The 18,480-nt window shown below is 45.4% G+C and overlaps 1 protein-coding gene across 1 annotated transcript in view; it reads left to right on the top strand.

Annotated features, from left to right (window-relative positions):
- LOC138498547 (maestro heat-like repeat-containing protein family member 1) overlaps positions 1-18,480 on the top strand; it is a 262,370-nt gene that overhangs the window by 233,739 nt on the left and 10,151 nt on the right. Inside the window, exons 11-13 of the mRNA XM_069622325.1 lie at positions 8,414-8,486; positions 16,297-16,410; positions 17,367-17,437. Coding sequence (XP_069478426.1) covers positions 8,414-8,486; positions 16,297-16,410; positions 17,367-17,437 — 258 coding nt within the window. The remainder of the gene's footprint in view (positions 1-8,413; positions 8,487-16,296; positions 16,411-17,366; positions 17,438-18,480) is intronic.

Genomic DNA, 18,480 nt, shown 5'->3' with positions numbered 1-18,480 from the left:
GCTCAAAAGAAGGTTAGAAACAGGGAAAGGGAACAATTAGTTCCAGAATATGAAGATTGGAAATATGACAGTAGTTATTTTTAATAAGGGTGGAAACAATTATTAATTTAAAGAGAAGATAGGCTGAGTTGCAGCAAAGGTCATAGTAACAATGGTTAGCTGTTCATCCCTGCAGTATTTGCTGCAGTTGAGATAGATCCAGGAGGATCAAATCACTGCCGCAGGGGTCTCATGCAAGCATTTCAAGGCTGTTGAGGATGGGGTCCACTGGGTTGATGATCTGCTTCTTGAGGATGGAATCCAGATTGATTGTCATAGAACAGGTGGTGAGCTCAAAAGAAGGTAAGAAACAGGGAAAGGTAACAATTAGTTCCAGAATATGAAGATTGGAAATATGACAGTAGTTCTTTTTAATAAGGGTGGAAACAATTATTAATTAAGAGAAGATAGGCTGAGTTGCAGCAAAGGTCATAATAACAATGGTTAGTTGTTCATCCCTGCAGTATTCGCTGCAGTTGGCATCCCCCAAAGTACTTTCTGCAGTTGTCACACCCAGTGTGTCCTCATGAAAGTAAACCAAATCTCTGTTATACTCAGAATCCACCACTGTCAATAAATACAATAATAATAACAACTTGTCATTCTTCTGAACCCTATTGAGCCCATCAGAAGGCCCAGGTGATTTTTTCAACCTTATGAAGCACACCAGAAATAGGGTATGATAGGAATCTTTTCTATGAAGCAGGAGTAGATGCAGGAATGGTAACTTTTAAAGTAATTTACAGCTGTCCGTGAAGTATATTCTGGTAAGTAGATGGTACAAGCAGAAGTGTGTTTGCTCTGCTGATCCATTCACTGATGCCTGTTGTGTTGTGTTTGGCATGGATTGTCATAGCAGCAAAGTGGGCTGTCTTGGGCACACTTGCATTTTCTTATGAGTGGCAGATCCATAGACATGTGAATTAGCGGTTCTAGTGTTGTTGTAATACATGTAGATTACCTATCTCAGATGGCCTTCATACAAATTGAAGGTGGCTTTGTGTTTTGACATTCCTTGATCACACTGGTTCTATGGATCTGGGCTCTGGCACAGTGGTGTGCCATCCTGGCTAGAAACATTTTAGTGTGGACAGATTGTTGCCACCATGGCTGGGGCTGTTTTTGCGCATGCTCAGGACCGCTTTATCATGACCTGTATCCTTGAAGTGATTTGAGGTGGGTGATCTGTTCCTTAGGCCGTTGTAACGCTCAAATGTTTCATAGCCATTAGGGAGCTCTGGGAGCCAGGGAGAGCTGCTCCATGATGTAACCCCTGGAGATGGAACTCAGTGGACCTCATAGAGCTCTCCAATCCCTCCCTGCATGGTTCCTTCTTCAGTCACACTCAATGTCCACGCCCTTACAAACGTTAATAGCTCGGTCCACAAACCATTTACTTGGTCCCATGAAAAAGAAATGAGAGCAGACAATAGCGGAACAAATCTGCCTAGAGACTACTGAGAATGGGTATTCACAGACCCACCTTTGCAGGCAAAGGTGAAGGGTATACTCCAGCAGGGTTCATTCATGAGTGATGAACATCTAATGGCAGAGATCTCTCAAGTTGAAGATGACAGAGTCATCATGGAGCCTTTGCAGGATTTGGCAGCGACTGTCTTGAGACAGCCTGACTCTAAGAGGGCAGCCCTCTATTTAAAGCATATGCCTGCAGAGTCTTTGCGAAAAACACACTGGCAGTGACCCTTGATTGTGGAAAGAGGGAAAACTTAGGAAAAGATAAAGGGAGACAAACCTGCCTAGGACAGCACAATCAAGAGTGGGGATACTAGCTGAAAAAAGACCCAACATTCAGGAAACCACCTGGCTAATGGCTTCAATCAACCTCAGTATAAAATGAGGGTGGAGAAATCTACTAGTATATGACTTCATCTGGGAGAAAGAACAGCATTCCTGAATTTCAAGTAGAATCTGCAAAGAAGGGACAGTAGAGATTGCTACTGCAACCTAGAGAGGAAGGTAAAACAGTGTCCTGCTGGCTATAAAGCCAAGCTAAGAGAAACTTAGAAAACAGCATAGCAGTAGGCCAGTGAGTCATAGATTGAGAGAGGCTAGGATTTAGGAAAAAGATAGATTGAGACACCTCTGATCCAAAGCCTAGAAACTGGTGGCCAGCCACTCGGGTAGATGCTGGGATAGGTGATGAGACATTAAGAAGCAGAAAGCTATTGTGATATATATAATTCACATACTGATTGAGTAGCAAGACCACACGCTTAGTAAAGAAGGCTTACCAGATAAAGAAAGACACAGGGAGGGGCATATGAATGTTGCAGTAAGGAGTTAGAGGTTAATTACATTTGATAGAGCAGTGATCACCCTAGAGATAGGGGGTGGAAAAGCTTGCCTATTGCTTTGCCGGAGGCTGTCAATTTTTTTTCTTAGACATTTTCCTGCCTGTGCTACATATACCATGTGTGCCAACCTGCAAATGAGCCTTATTGAGAAAACTGAATAACCATGTCATCCCTAAGTAGCCCTTTTTCCCAGCCCTGCTCCGTGCAATGCTGTACTCTTCCCTTCCCAGGAGCAGAGGCAGCTCTCATGGATACCACCACCCCCACTCACCAGTCCACCTGAATAGGGAGGGGTGCTGAACCTGCCAAATTAAAATTGCTGTTAACAGGAGATGGGCTACACCCTGAGTTCTTTGATCACTAAGGGACGCAGACTCCAGAGTGAATTTTATAGGGATCCCAACTGGGACTCCTCTTTATTTAATAAAATCACATATTTGCACATTTGCATGAATAGACATACTTCACGTTGAAAGCAAACATTGCAGCGATTCAATGTGGGATCAGTCCTTTACAGACAGCTATGTACAGCATTGTTTGAAAAGTTTAATAATAATGAATGAAATATGGTAAAATGCTGAAGGAAATTATACTAACAAATTTGGAGATTAACATTTTATTAGGCAGGAGGGATGACCTGACTGTTAACTTGGCCAAGTTCTCGATTTTGATTTCCAATGTTTCGAATCTATTCACTATCACTGAACGAGAGCAGAGAAGGTTGGACCAGGTGTGCTGGTTTAACTCATATTGTACTAACGTGAACATCTAGGCTATTAGAAGGACTGTACGAAGAAATAGTGTGATTCTTCCTTTTTGCTAACTTTTATCTCGCCTCAGGGTTTTAGCTATGCCCCATCGGGCTTAGTACTGTGCCTTTCATTCATAATGCTCATTTACCTCTAGATGCAAGAAAAGAACAGGCTCTAGACACAATAAGAACCACAACACTCTTTCAGTTAGGCACTTCAATCTCATCAGCAAGAAACGTTAAAACTCTATTATGTCATTTGTTGAGCACAAATGCAAAACACACATACACTGTATTCATGTGTTGCAACAGCAATATAAAAGCATTAGGATTTCAGTTCTCTGTTACTCTCCCTTTCTGACTTCTCATTGGATGGCTCGTCAAATTATGCACTAAAGGGACACGCTCTCATTCAAGACTTTGAATTCAGCCTACTTCATTAATCTTTTGGTACTGTAAAGATCAAAGAAGTTTTGCCTTTCGTGTCCAATCTGATACCCTGCCAGTTAACCTGCAGAAGGGGTTCTAATTTGTATCCCTCTGTCTTATACTTACCATCCAACTGACTCTTGTCTCTTGGCTTTTAGAAAGGTTGTCCCGCCCTTGGCTTGCAATATCCTTTCCTGCAAGTAGGTACACCTCAGCCTGACTTTGCCAGAACACTTCCACAGAGTCGAACCACAGGCATCAACAAACGCCCTGTGCAGCTATTGCCAGCCCCGCCATTGACACTGATTGGCACCCCCTGAGTCTAGCCTCGCCAAAGCTCCAGCCTGGAAAGAAAAAACCCACCCCCCTTTGTTCTCCCACTATTTCAAACCCTTCATTCATCTCTGCCTCCTCCATTTGTTTCTATATGTTTTCTTTAGCATTTCTCACATCTATTCCATGGTGTCATCTGTCACCACCTCCCATATGGGCTTGTGTAATTTACCAGCCCCCGGCTTTGGCGACCTTCGGACAGTATCCCGCTTAGCACAACATCCTACGGCCCAGAGTAAAAATGTTGCATTTCAGTTTATCCTTCTTTCCCTCCTGTTTTGCATGAACCATGAGTATTTATTTTCAAGGACCATCTCACTTCTGTTACATTGCCCTGCGCACTACGAATCTTTCCTTCATGTTCAACTTTTGATTTTGCTTTATTTTCTGAACCTGACTATTTTCATGCACCTGCGGCTACCGGCATTTTCGTGGCCTAAGCAAATTGAACCCACTCTATTTACCCCCCCCAATCCTAAGTGTTGGTATCAAATGGTAAACTGCACACTGAAAATACTGAACACATTCCTCAGCTAATGAATTCTCTAACAGAACCCAGATTACTCTAGATTCAATTTTACTGAGGCTAGCGCTCACTATAAAAAAACCTCTGGCACACAGAAAAGCTGAGATTACGAATGCGGCTTGGCATGATGTGGTATCCGCCTCTGCGAATAATGATTTGAAACTGTTCTGGGAAATTTCAAACTATGGTCGTTCTATAAATATAAACCTTGTGGATTGGTCACCATGATGCCTGATCAGCTTGGATTAGAGCACTTTTCGCCCCCGCCCCCACTAGATTCCCATGCGTTACGCTTGTCTAGGGATGTTGTTTCTATGCCCCTCTTTACAGTGGAGGAAATATCTTTAGCTATAAAAGGTCCGAATGCAAATAGGGCGCCAGGTCCGGACAATAACTTGATGACCTCTTTTTATATGAGGTAAACCCCTGTGGGCTCATATTTTGACTTTGGGTTTTGATGTTATCAATGTTGGGGGTGCTGTACCCTCTTCATGGGCCTCTGCTCTGATTCAGTCCATTCATAAAAAGGGACGGAGAGGGACTTTCCAGAATCATATAGGTTCCCTTTTCAGGATCTTCGGTCGTGCTGTCTTTGCCAGGCTGGAGGCCTGGACGACTCAGAGTGACATTTTGTCCACCATTCAATTAGGATTTAGAACGGGTCTGGGCACCGCAGAGTATTGATATTGATATTGATATTTTATTTCTATCGCGCTTGTACACAAGTGTTTCAGAGCCCAACAAGGCAAGGGAGGGGAACAGGGGAGAACAAAACAGTGATCTTACTAGGTCCAGGGACATTGAGAACGTGCAAGTGCATGGAAGAGGAGGAGGGGAAAAGTGCACGGAAGGGGGGAGAAGTGGAAAGTGCGAAGCAGAGGAGAAACTGATAAAGAACAATACATAAATAATAAAGGCAACACACAGTGTTAGTGCAGCCAGCAAATTGCAAGTGCTAGGTTTAAGGCAGCAGACAGTGTAGGTCTGATAAGTGCAGGAAGAAAAAGGGTGGGCTGTATGGGTACAGATGCATGTGGCCCGGAGGCAGTGTGGGAGGGTGGCAGGGTGAGCAGGTTCCTGGGCCCGGAGGACAGAGGGTGGCCAGGTGCATGGTGCCAAGAGAGAACAGATCAGCAGGGTAGAGGGTGAGCAAAGGCAGAAGAAAAGAGGAAGGTCTTGAGGTGCTTCCGGAACCGGAGATGGGTCTACTCAAGTTTTAGAGTGGCAGCGGGCTGTTCCAGAGGGAGGTCCCAGCCGAAGACAGAGATCTACCCCCAGCTCATTTCTTTGAAAAACGACTGACCCTGAGGGAGTTAGAGGTAGAGGAGCGAAGAGCTCAAGAGGGGAGGTATTTGCGGAGGTATAGCTGAAGGTATTTTGGATCCAGGCCCCAGAAAGCCTTGTGGACAATGCAGAGGGTTTTGAATTTAATCTTTGCATCCACTGGGAGCCAATGGAGAAATTTCAGAGCTGGAGAGATACGATCCAAGGGCTTGAGGCCAGGGACAAGTCTTGCAGTCCTGTTCTGGATTAGTTGCAGAGGGCGGAGAGTAGAGACAGGTAGATTTAGAAAGAGGCTGTTACAATAGTCCAACCTAGAGAGAACCAGAGCTTGGGATACCATGAGCTTCTGGGGGAAGGAGAGGAAAGGCAGAGTACCTCTGAGGAGGTGCAGTAGGAAATTTGACTTTTTCAAGACATCAGAGATGTGGGCGGAGAAGGAAAGGGTGGAGTCAAAGATGACCCTGAGGTTCTTAGCCTCGCAGGAGGGGGCAGGAGGAGGGCCAAGGGAAGCCGGCCAGAGAGTGAGGGGAAAGGATGGTGAAGGTGTGCCAATGAGGAGGATCTCCATCTTGCTGGCATTCAGACAAAGATCATTGGCGGCACATCAATCTTGAATGGTAGTTAGGCAATCGGAGATGAGAGAGGGAGAGGAGGGGGCAGAAGGCAGCTTGAAAATTAGTTGAATGTTGTCAGCGTAGCACTGGAAATTTGAGCAGAAAATGGCAATGCAGTGGGCGAGAGTAGCCAGGTATTGGTTCCAGTGGAGTAACTTTGCTGAAAATGTTGGGGGTGACATGACATCTGACGAAAAGGTGTCCCAGCCAAATGAATGGGGATAAAATGGTGTGCCATGAAAGTTGGGGGGGACAAACACCCCTGCCCCCCCTAAAATTACTCCCATGATTGGTTGAAAAGCCAGGGCGAGAGGTTAGACCCCTGGGGGAACACCACAGGTAGAGAGAAAGATAGATGATAGGAAGGACCCAAGTTGGACCTGGGAAGGTCGGTAATCATTGAACCTTTATTTAGTGGTGGCCCATTCTCTGTAGATGAAAGAGGAGTCACTCTTTCTGGCCTTGATGGACCTGAGCACCGCCTTTGATTAAGTTAATCTGGTTGTGGCATGTGCTTGGGTCCATGAACTGTCCAGAGGGGTTAGTTAAGCTTTTGACAAGGCTCCATCTGTCAAATCAGGCCTGTGTCAGGAGGAGAAAAAGTGGATGCTGTACAGTTTATCTCTATCACTCACTTCCTGGGCAAACTCCTGGAAAGCCTGGCCATCTCCCAGCTCAATCTTCACACTGAATCTGTTGGTTGCCTCCATGATTTGTCTGTAAAATTTGCAAATGTGTTCATGTTTTTACAGATTTTTTTATTTTTTCCTCATTCCTGAAATAAACTTCTAAATAATGCAGTTGTGTCCTTCTCTAATAAAAAAAAAAAGATTATTAATCAGCTTTTGCATGCGAATGAAATGCGAGAAAAATTGTGATGCAATCACAGTCCTCCTTATCCAATTGCAAGGGTGTGTGGACAAAGGCATTTGGCTCCCTACTCTTTACCTGCAAGAGACCCGAACTTCAACTAACCACCCTCATTCCTTTCTTCTTCCTACCCTGCTCTAACCTGTGAGGTTTCTGCTTTGGCCCATCCAAGTGTTCTGCCTGCAAAGGTTCATGGTCTAGGACGTTTCTGGGCTTCTAATCTTCTTGAAGTGAGTGATCTCACCTTGACCTTCAAGATTTATCCTGCCATGGCTGCGTATTTTACCTTTCCAACCAGACCTTGTGACGCTGCAGCCAAAAATCAGATAGTGACAGGACATTACAGAGTGGAATGGGAAATACACTTCTGCACCTGTGAGTATTCTGGTGTGAGGGGTGGTATCCTGCAGCCGCTTTAGTTCTCAGAAGATGACATCTTTTTGATATGTAATGCCCCAAGCTGGTTTGTCCCCTAGGCAGTAGCATAGCATAGTAAAGCAGTGGTGCTATGAAACATGTGCTTGGGTGATTTGCCTGGCAGTTATAGCAATGCAGAGTCTAGTTGCATATGTCTAGTGTATCCCTCGCCAGCAGTGGTCTGATTCATGTTTCCAATAGATAGGCCCACAAGACAGCTATTCCCGCTTGTGGGAGGCCTCTTCTTTCCTCCCCTGTGGATGTTAGGTACAGGCAGTGGCCATCTATGATCTTCCTTATCTGTGTATTAGGCAGGGATGGCCATGTTTTATTCAAATCCGGAATGACTGAGGGAGCAAAAAAGCGAAAATGATGTTTCCGAAAATAACTTTGTTCTTCCTCCCACTGACATTTCAGACAACCCGCTCACACCCACCCCCTTATTTACCCTTTGGCAGGACACTTCGCTGTGTAGCATGTCTTTAGCAGAACGTCCTCAAGAGGCAATGAAGAGCTGATTAAAGTTATTTGGTCTGTTGGAACTTGCAGTTGAAGGGTAGTGGAATGAGTAAGAACCTATTTACTGCATGTTGTAGGGGTTTAGGATTTTGGAGGGGGAGTTCAGTAGCAGTGTAGTTGTGTAAAGAGCAACAGTTCTCTGTAAATCGTCTGTATAAAGATAGTGTCTAACAGTCTATGTAATCAAGAGTTGAGGTTTTGTACTTTCTACTCTATGGATTTTGATCATATCTATCTAGCTTTCTCTATGTTGGCTTTGTGAGGAAATTGACAGAAAGAGTCTTTGTGAATTAATAATTCTCCATTTTGTGAGCAGATGGCACGCGGTGAAACCTCTGAAGAGGGACAAGATGCACGCGTTGTGCCAACAGGCTGCTTTGCCTTTCTGGGTGAGTAATTGCTCAAAATGTCCTGTCAATATGTCGATTGCAAGAGATATGACACTTGTGGTGTTCTCGCATAAAGGTTTCGTCATCTCAAATCAGTTCCTCTTGTGAAACAGATACTATGTAGATTTGCGAACCAGGTCCCATTCTCTCCAATTCAATTTTTTCTTTAAATACGGACCACCATGTTGAATTCCACAGTCTTTCAAACCCATACCCTTTTGTAGATTTCCTAAGGCCTTATTTCTTGTGATGATCTGTTTCCTTGACCTGTTGTAGTTAGCAGAGCATTGTTTTATGCGATGCAACTAACAAGATCGCTGTGCCTGGGCGTCCAAACTACACCTACTACAGCACCCGATGCCCTACGAGGCGGAAACATGTCTGGCATTGCTTCTGGTCCCTTACAAGAGCTGGTAGTTTGTAGTAGACTGTCACTGTTTCCTCCTCAATGTCCCAGGCAAGCTAGGGAATACAGATTGGTACACGTTGCCCAGAATGCCATGATTTATGGCTGATTGTAGCATGTACATCCACCACTTTTGAATTGCTTTCAAGTGGGTTTATGTAGCATGGGTATGGCCCGATGTGGGTCCCGTGCACCTGGTGCCTCAAGCTACTCGCCGCAGATCATGGCCCCTGAGGATGAAGTATGTCTACGCTTTATTGTGGCCATGCCCAGTGGCGTATTAACCCAGCAGATCGAGATGCATAGTTGATAAATGAAATGGCGAGCTACCGTCCATCCCTATTTAGATGTTCGTAATTCCAATTCAGTCATCGCTTACTCATGAACAATAAAATAGGACCTTGCTCTTGCTGTCCAAGCTACAATAAGAACATGATGGGCGCTCACAATAAATTGACAAAAATACATGTTCGAATCCCAGCAATGGATAAAATAAAGACCCTTGGTGTCTTTGTGGAAGCTTCTGTGGCAGGTGATGCACACGCTGACGGTGCAGTAATAAAATCCCACTGCCATCAGAGAGTATTAAGGCCGGTGAAGTCCGAGGGTCTCAACGTTTTAGTTAGACCCAAAAACGTTGAGACCCTCGTCAGGGCTTTTATCATGCCACGCCTGGATTACAGTAAGGCACTGCTTAGCGGTGCAAGTAAAGAGTGTATTCAAAAACCCCAAGTAATCCATAATGAGGCAATTAGGACCCTCAGCAACATCCCTAGGAGGGAGCACATAACAAGCACAAGGAAGGAACTCTACTGGCTGCCCATTTCAAGATGATCACACTAACCCACAAGTTCCTCTATGGAGAAGCACCTCTCTACCTACAAAAAGACTTGGTACAATATGAACCAAGTAGAACCCTTAGCTCCAGCACAAATCAATGCCTAGTGGTCCCCCGAGTGCAAAGAACAAGAGGAAATGGCTGTGCATTCCCTGTGCTGGCAGCCCAGGCTTCTGAGCTTCAGGTATCGACTAAAGACATTAATGTTTGAATAGTGAGTTGATTCCGAGCAACCCTATATGTTCTGTCCAGTCCGCCAGCCATGTCCTCGTGTAAATGTGCGCCCTGATGCCTGCGGGCTATGGCGTGCTAGAAACAAATAAATAATAAATAATAATATTCCTTAGATGTGCAAAACATATTAAACATGAAAAAAAGGATTAAACAAAAAATCTGCTACGTGTATGGTTTTCAGATAGTGAAGAGAGTAGCCTGGGTACAAAACTAGGGCCTGCCACAAAGATAGTGTGATTTTTGCCTGATAGAATTTCAGAAGGTTGTGAGAATGATTGCTCGCAATGTCACTTTCTGGAGGTTCAAGCCAAAAGATGACCCATGAAGAATGGGGTTAAGGGCAACGGTCTACCATTTTATTATGTGAATGAGGGGCCAAGGTGGGAATACCACCAGGTGTCGAAAGCACCTTTTACTCATTGCAATTACTAACATTCCTTTTTGAGCTCACTGAAACTCATTAGAAATGTAATTTGCCATTATGGAAATCCTTCTTCATCTCCATCGTGAATCCCTAACTATTCATTAAAGACTCTGCACAACCTTGATTCAGAATGTCCAGACTTCCTACAATCTTCTTTTCTTTCATCTGACCAATGTTTCTCATTGTGCTTTTTTAAAAGCATATTAACACCTGGGGTTGTGGGGGGAGGGGCGCTGTTGAGCAGCGACTGGAATGGCTGCCTGACCTGTGAGCTACGTGACCACAGATATGCTGCTTCAGCAATCCTACCCTCCAAGGTGCTAAATAGCTGTTCTCAACACATCACACTGCTGTGTTACATATGTGAAGTTTGACAAGAACCAGGATCCATTTGCAAATGGAATCCCTCCTGGACTCAGAAGCGGCCTCACTGAGTGACTGCAGGGCGGGCAAAGAATATGCACGCCGCATAAACTGCCTGTGACATACGCAGGAGCCAAAGCCAGAGGGACAGCCGACGCTGCAACTACAGAAGGCAGTAAGGCGATCCATTGTGCACCCACCTGGCTCACTGCGAATCATCTGACACATGCTGCCTGCAATGGCGTCGACCTCACCAGGAATACAGGTGTCGGGGGTAAGGCGGTTCCCCACATGCCCGCTCGTCCATATAGAGCACACCGGACGCCACCCACCAGCGCTACCCTCCCCCACCAACATGACAGGCCACACTAGCGCCTCCAAATACAACTGCCCGCCTGGAGCCCCACTGACCCCACCAACCACAGACCGACCATTATTACATCACAAGCCTTGAGGCTCAGAAACATCCAGGCACAGCAATAGTGGATCTCCCCTGAATGAAAGGTGCACACTAGTCACCCAGAGTGGCAAAGTGACAGGAAACTAAACATACCACTACTACCACTGTGCACGGACCCAACACTTGCATCACCTGAACCTGTGACCGCGCAACCTCCCGTGCGGCGAGTACACATTGGCCCCAGCTGTGCGCAAAACCTCATTAAAACTGCACATCCAATAACATAACAAGTGCCCGCTGTCTGGGGATTTACTGCAGGGAATGACCCGAAGAGGAGCCAAGGGGAGCAAGAAAGGCCCCATGGATGCATTTGCAGGCACATCTCAGCCCAGCGCTGACCCTGTCAGCTCACAAGATCAGGCCATTGATCCCAACTTGGCCACAAATGCGGCCATGGACCCATATATGGCTGCAATGCAGGCTGGCTTTGCTGCAGTGAACGCCAAGTTAGATGACATTGGCTCAACAATAAATTCACTCAAGGCAAAACTTAAAAAGGAGAGTGGCCGCATCACACAATCGGAAGGTCGAGTTGGGGACATAGAAGACACAGTCACCACACGGAAATGACATTGATCAGATTAAGAATGAGCCCAAAACTGTCAGGGTGAAATGCGATGATTTAGAATTGTGGTCGCGCCACAATAACATCAGGATAGTGGGCGTGGCAGATAAACCACTAAATGTCCCCATGGAGACATCCACAGAAGACATGGTGTGCTCCTTGTTTCCAGAGACACCATTTTATGCTAATTTCTTGGTGGACAGGGCACACCGCTCTTTGGCTCCACCCCCAAAACATGGGGCTCCCCCACGCACAATTATTGCTCGCCTCCTTAACTATCGCGACCACGACCTGATACTCTGACTGTCACGAGAGAAGGGCTTGTTACAGTTTGACTTTACCAGAATCCACATCTACCCTGATTTTTCATCTCGTGTCCAATTAGCCAGACACCATTTTTGATCAAGTCAAGCGTACTCTACGTGACAGGAAAATACTGTACACCATGGGGTTCCCCGCCAAACTCCGGAGACAACATGCGGGCAGATCCCACTTCTTTGAAACCCCAGAAGAGGCCTCATCCTGCATTGACCGAACCATTCCAATACCCCGTGACACTGATTGACTTACCCGCATGGGGTTTTGCCACCTAGTCACGTTCAACTGTTGATCATTGAACGTCACTGACAGTTCTGAAATTGATTGCAAGAAGAAATACTCTGTGGTTATTGTCTCGTCACTATGCCACTGTCACCCTTTTGGTGGTACACGGGAGCACCAGACAAAGCTCCAAGGTTCTTGCTGATGTTCGCAGGACGCCTCCCACTGTTTAAAGATGTTTTTTTTTTGTTATGGGATAACACTGTCAAGTTTAAAGCACTGTGAGAGTGGGGGTGGGGGTTGGGATGCTAATGGGTTGAAAACACAAATTGATGGTTACATTTGGGGATCCTTTGTTTATCGACTGTTGCATGGACATCGGGGAAATTGACTCCTTACTGTTATATGATTGGTAGCAGTAGTCAGTCCGTTACGATGCTCACATGGAATATTCATGGTCCAAGTAATCCCATCAAATCTAGGAAACTACGACTGTACGCCAAAAGATACAGAATATAAATCTTGATGCTACAAGAGACTCATGCGCTGAAGAGAGTAGTCGACTCCTTTGCACGTAGATGGGGCCCCCAGAAATGTACAACTGATTACTCCTCACAATCTAGCAGGTTTCTCATTCTCATACATCACACATTGCATTACCAGGTCGCTAAATCCACGGTGGACCCACTTGGCAGATATGTGATTGTTTGGAGCGACCTGCATGGACGACCCACTATACTTATTAACACGTATGGGGCGAATGTAGACGACCCAGAGTTTAACCCAAAGATCAAAAACATAATATCCCCAATAGACGATGCATGGGTACTGTGGGCAGGTATTTCAACACCATGAGATAGAACCTCCAGGAACCGTCGTACATTAACCAGGTTAGCAATGACTACAACCCAAGCTATGGAATACCTACCTTTGGTGGACATATGGTGGGTACTACACGCCCACGGCGAAGAGTTCACCTTCCACTGATCCGTTCATAACTCGGGATCACGTATTGACCTCTGGTTAATCACACCTGAATGGGTCCCACACACTACTGAATGCACCATTTTCCCTCGTACAATCTCATATCACTCCCTGTACTCTTCGACATTAAGCAGATACACTCAGATAAGAGAGCCCAGATCTGGAGAATGCCCCTGGCCTTCCTGCACGATACCACGGTGCTGAGTACACTGATGGTGGAGATAACAGAATTTCTTTAGCGCAATGAGGGTATGGTGGATTGTATGTCCACAGTTTGGGAGACTTTCAAGGTCCGGTTGCGGGGCCAGATTATTTCCAAAACGCATGGTTCCCTTCGTACTATCTACCAAGACAGAATCTACATTACGTGTACTAGAAAATGATTATGCGCTAGCACCCGATGAATTAACCTTGGCTCAAATTCATACACAACTGGACATATTCGCAAACTAGCTGACAGAGAAATTCTATATATCACCAAAACCACCAGAGCGAGAAAATATGGAGAGGAGGATAAGTCCAGTAAATCTCTAACGAGACAGATCAAAGCTGACAACCTTAGATAACCAATCATTAGTTTATGTGACCGACATGGGGAAACATGCGTGGGAGAAACTGCAATTACTAAAGTGTTTTGCTGAATACTATTCCACATTATATACCAACATTGATACTGTGTCTGCTTGCGATCTCACCAACTATTTATCTACGATCCCACTCCCTTCTCTGTCATTGGAGACATATGAAACCCTAGAGGCCCCTTTCACCACTAACAAAATTACATTTGCAATCAAAGGCCTAGCTAATGGGAAGGCTCCCGGCCCGTATGGCCTAGGGATCGATTTATAGAAATGCTACTTAACAGAAACTTGCCCCCAAACTCCTAGCATTCTGGAATGAGGCTTTCATGCCAGGGACCCTTCACCCATCGCTCCAAGAAGCGGTTATCTCTGTTTTACTCAAATATCATAGACCCCCCACAGGATGTTGCTTCATATCCCACATTCTAATTAATTTGGATGCCAAAATATTTGCCAAAGTCATTGCAAACTGCCTGCTACCCCTAATGACTCACTTAGTGCACCCCGATCAATCAGGATTTATACAAGATCGACCTCCCTGAATCTGCGTAGACTTTTTGCCATCAATACCCAATTAGATCCCAAGGCCAAAGTTGTGACACCATCACTAGACACTGAGAAAGCGTTTGAGACAGTGTCATGGCAATATATGTTCGCCATCCTTAAATTCTTTGGGTTTGGCCCACAATTTTTTAGCTATATTCAAATTCTTTACAGCAACCGTAGTGCGTTTGTCCGGACTAACCACAGCCCCTCAAGTAAATTCCCTGTAGGAAGAGGCATGCAACAGGGATGTCCTCTCTCCCCCTTATTGTTTGCCCTCACAATTTAATACCTAGCTGCGCCTGGTTCAGTCCAAACATTCACATCTGTATCAATGGCCCCCCACAAGTAATCTCATGATATGCTGATGACAGCCTATTATATATTCAGGACCCCGAAATCGATCTTCCCCCGTTATGAGAGATGTCCAGCAGTTCTCTGTATACTCTGGCTACAGAATAAACAACGCTAAATCAGAACTACTGCCTCTTACACCCACTATGACACAGCCAGCTGACTTGATAGGCTTCCACTGGTCCCCTACATCTATCCGCTATCTCAGTACAGTGGTATCCATTGATCACCTATCGCTGTATGTATGCAAAAAATCACGAATCATACATATACCAATTGGAAGCCAAACTTAAGATATGGGACAGCCTCCCAATATCAATGAATGGGCGGATATCTTTGTTGAAAATTATTGTTGTGTTTAAACTATTATACTTGTTTAGCAACATACCAATGTGGCCCGGGAGGGTTTTCTTCTCTAAATTACAATCCATGGCCTCCTTGTTCGTCTGGAATAAAGGGATGGTGAGAATGAGTTGGACTAAAATGACAGAACAATATCACACTGGTGGCCTCTCTGCACCAGACTTTGACTTATACTATCTGGCTGCTCAGGCCCAATATTCGGGGTATTGGTTCTCCGACTCTAATGACTTTGCTCACCTCAAAGTGGAGAAATATGCTGCAGCCTCTACAGATCTTTGCTCTGTCTTATTCACGGAACACTACTCAGATACTAGCTTTCTCGTCTCGGTCGAAACCACTGTAAATGCGTGGGCCAGAATATTCCAGAGGCTTGACATTAATTCACCCTATAACAGCACGTCTCCCTTGTGGCCCTTTCCTGGGATGGCCCCTACATATGACCCGACCATCAGGAACGCTTGGGAACCCAATGCTCAACTAAAACTGGGAAACAGGTTCCCTGACAGGAGGTTTGTGTCATTGACTGACTTTATAGCTAAGTTATGACATGGACCACTGCGGTTCCTTCAATACCACAGAATGGGAGCAGCATTTTGCCGTTGCTGGCCCTCCTGTCCACATAAACCTGCGACACACCCATTTATAACCGACATTATGACGCCCAACAGGATCAGTTGTGGAACCTCCAAAGTGTACAAATAAAACAGACCCATACTACTTCTCGCAATTACATGAAGGGAGTGTGGGAGCGGGAACTGGTAGTCTCCATTGACGAAATGCAGTAGCCCAAATACTGTCAGCTCACTAAATCAGTGTCAATGGAAATCTAAAAATGCACCTACCTTGAAATGCTGGTTAAAGGATGTCATTTATGTAAATGAATGTGAAGAAGGCTTTATCCAGAATGTGTCTCCTACAAGCCTACCGAAAGACAGCTGGGCACCAATCAGAACTTTTCTTGCCGAACTGGAAACCTTATCCCCAATCAACTCTTAAGAACTGAGTAATAATGCCAATGAATTCGAAACCCTCTTGTCTCCAAATGCAACGTTGTCATATGATGTATTGACCAAACTGTATTGTACCTCGTGTGCTAACCATCTCAAAGTAAAAAAGAAAAATAAAAAGAATATTAACACCTTTCTGTCTCCTCAGCGTGCTCCCACCCCAGTATGGTCTATGGGTTCATTAATGACGCGCTACGTACACCTGACACCCGGTCACGTGTTGGAACACTTTGGCTGCTGTGTGACCTACTGAGCACCATCGGTGAGTCAGGCACGAGGGAGGGGAATGGACTTTCTTTTATGGAGGGAGCAAGTTAAAGCATATAAACAGCGTTGGCTACAGTATGAAATGAGACATCGAGAGAGGACAGCCTATGCTACTTGGGGCTAATCTATCACATACAAAGCCTTGTTCGTTATTTATGGGTAGTGCCGCCTACACACAACATAACTAAATCTGAGTAATTAACACACATATATGCATAGCACATATTTTCTGTGATGTTATGATATATGTAAAGCAGCCCACTGCCATTGGTATGACCTCTATGTGTATTTGCCGAGCCCACTGGCAGAAAATCTACCGTTACATGGTTCACTGCAGCATAGACAGTGATGGCAATAAGAAGCAGTATTGGGAGACACAAACCAATTGACAATTAACTTTACAAGACAACTCCTACAGTGATATTCCAAATAAGACATCAGGGAGGTTCCTGGTATATGATCTGTGTAAGTGGCATCCATCTTTGATGGTGGAGAAAATTATGCTTCGTTAACATAGGGCAAGCAGGGGGGTTATTTGATGGCCACACATGAGGACGGTAGTTCCTGAGTCGGGTTGAGGGGATGTTCCTAATTGTGGTACCAAGTGCTAAGAACGATGGGAATCCGGAGAAGGCCCAGGAGAGTTGGCAGTTGTGTGGTAGCGAATGGCCTATGTTTGCAGGGGTGTATAGGGAAACTGCATGAGCAAAGTAGGTGGGGGAAGGTCATGAATGTCTATGAATACTATATTGAGGAACTCATATGGGGGCACATAGTACAATGTGAGTAAGGTTTAGTACATATGGCCACATACACAGCTGTGGGGTTTTGTACCATCACTTTAGCCACACCCTGGTGCCCCCAATATTTGCCTAAGGTATAATGTACTGACCATTCGTCAACAGTAAAGAGATTTGCTGTGGATCTGACAACTGATTTTTTTCTCTCTAGAATTCTCTGACGCAGAAGCGCCGTATTATAAGAACGCCTTCTTTCAGGTTTACGAGGATGAGAATAATGAGGTATGTGTTCAAGTGTGATTAGGCCATCCCTAAAAGTACATACTCCTCATCAGCTAGAACTCCTCCCCTTTCTGTTCTTTCATCAGGTGTTTCATGCTAAATCACCACACGCTGCTGTTATACCAATGTATATAAATTGATACACCCCAATATCTAATTGCAAATCCAGTGCTCCCAAGCAAAGGTCATACATGTCTGATAAAGCACTAAGAAATCAATTGCAAGTGTTGTAAGAACTGAGGGGCAGTTCTTTGCAGCATACAGTCCCCTTGCAAGCCCATTCAGGTAATTTGAGAGTTCATCTGTTAAAGATCTGTTGCTGTTGAAGTGACACTTTTTGGGGTATTGTGAGGACCCTGAGGGCATCCTCACTTCTTCTTCCCCGAAACCCTCTGCTCAGGCAGCCAGGCAAAGGTCATCGCTTTTGGATCCTGACCCTGTGAGTGGATATGCGAGGGAGGATCACCTGGGTGGAGGAGACTTGGGGAGTGTGGAGATGCCGTCCTTGGGTGAGACATGGTTTCCCCCATTCCCTTTCCACAATGAACCTTCAGTCCCAGCAGCGTTTGTAGGTTACTGTCAACCCTTCCCCTTTGCTTCCTTTCGAAATGTCTCTCAGAAATGCCATTATTATACTGGGACAAGGAAGAGATCAACCTGGAGAACACCTGGAGGAAAGGAGTTCCATTGTAATAGCCAGGCATGTTCAGCTAATCGGCTTAACCAAGGTCAGGCAATTGAAGGAAAAGGCCTACACCTACAACCCTTTGACAAGTCACAGGTGTCTAAAATGAGTAACCACCCAGCAGTGAGAGAGAGAAGGCTGGGAGTGAGATGGCTTGGAGAAAGAGACGCAGCATGCAGGAGAAGAGCAGGCTGGAGAGGAACCGGCTGGAGGGTAGCCGTGCTGAGCAGGAGTGCAAGGGAGATGCTGGGGCCAAAGCTGGCCATGAGAGGGTCGAGAAGCCAGCTGTCCTCCCCGCCCAGTGTCTACAGCAGGAGCTGTGGGGCGCCAAACCCTCCCGATTGCTGCCAGCCGCTGG

The sequence above is a fragment of the Ambystoma mexicanum genome, chromosome 5q (assembly GCF_040938575.1).
Source record: "Ambystoma mexicanum isolate Mex_15411 chromosome 5q, UKY_AmexF1_1, whole genome shotgun sequence".
In the NCBI taxonomy this organism is placed as follows: domain Eukaryota; kingdom Metazoa; phylum Chordata; class Amphibia; order Caudata; family Ambystomatidae; genus Ambystoma; species Ambystoma mexicanum.
The sequence above is the reverse complement of the archived record's forward strand: the minus strand, read 5'-3'. Positions and strand labels throughout refer to the sequence as shown.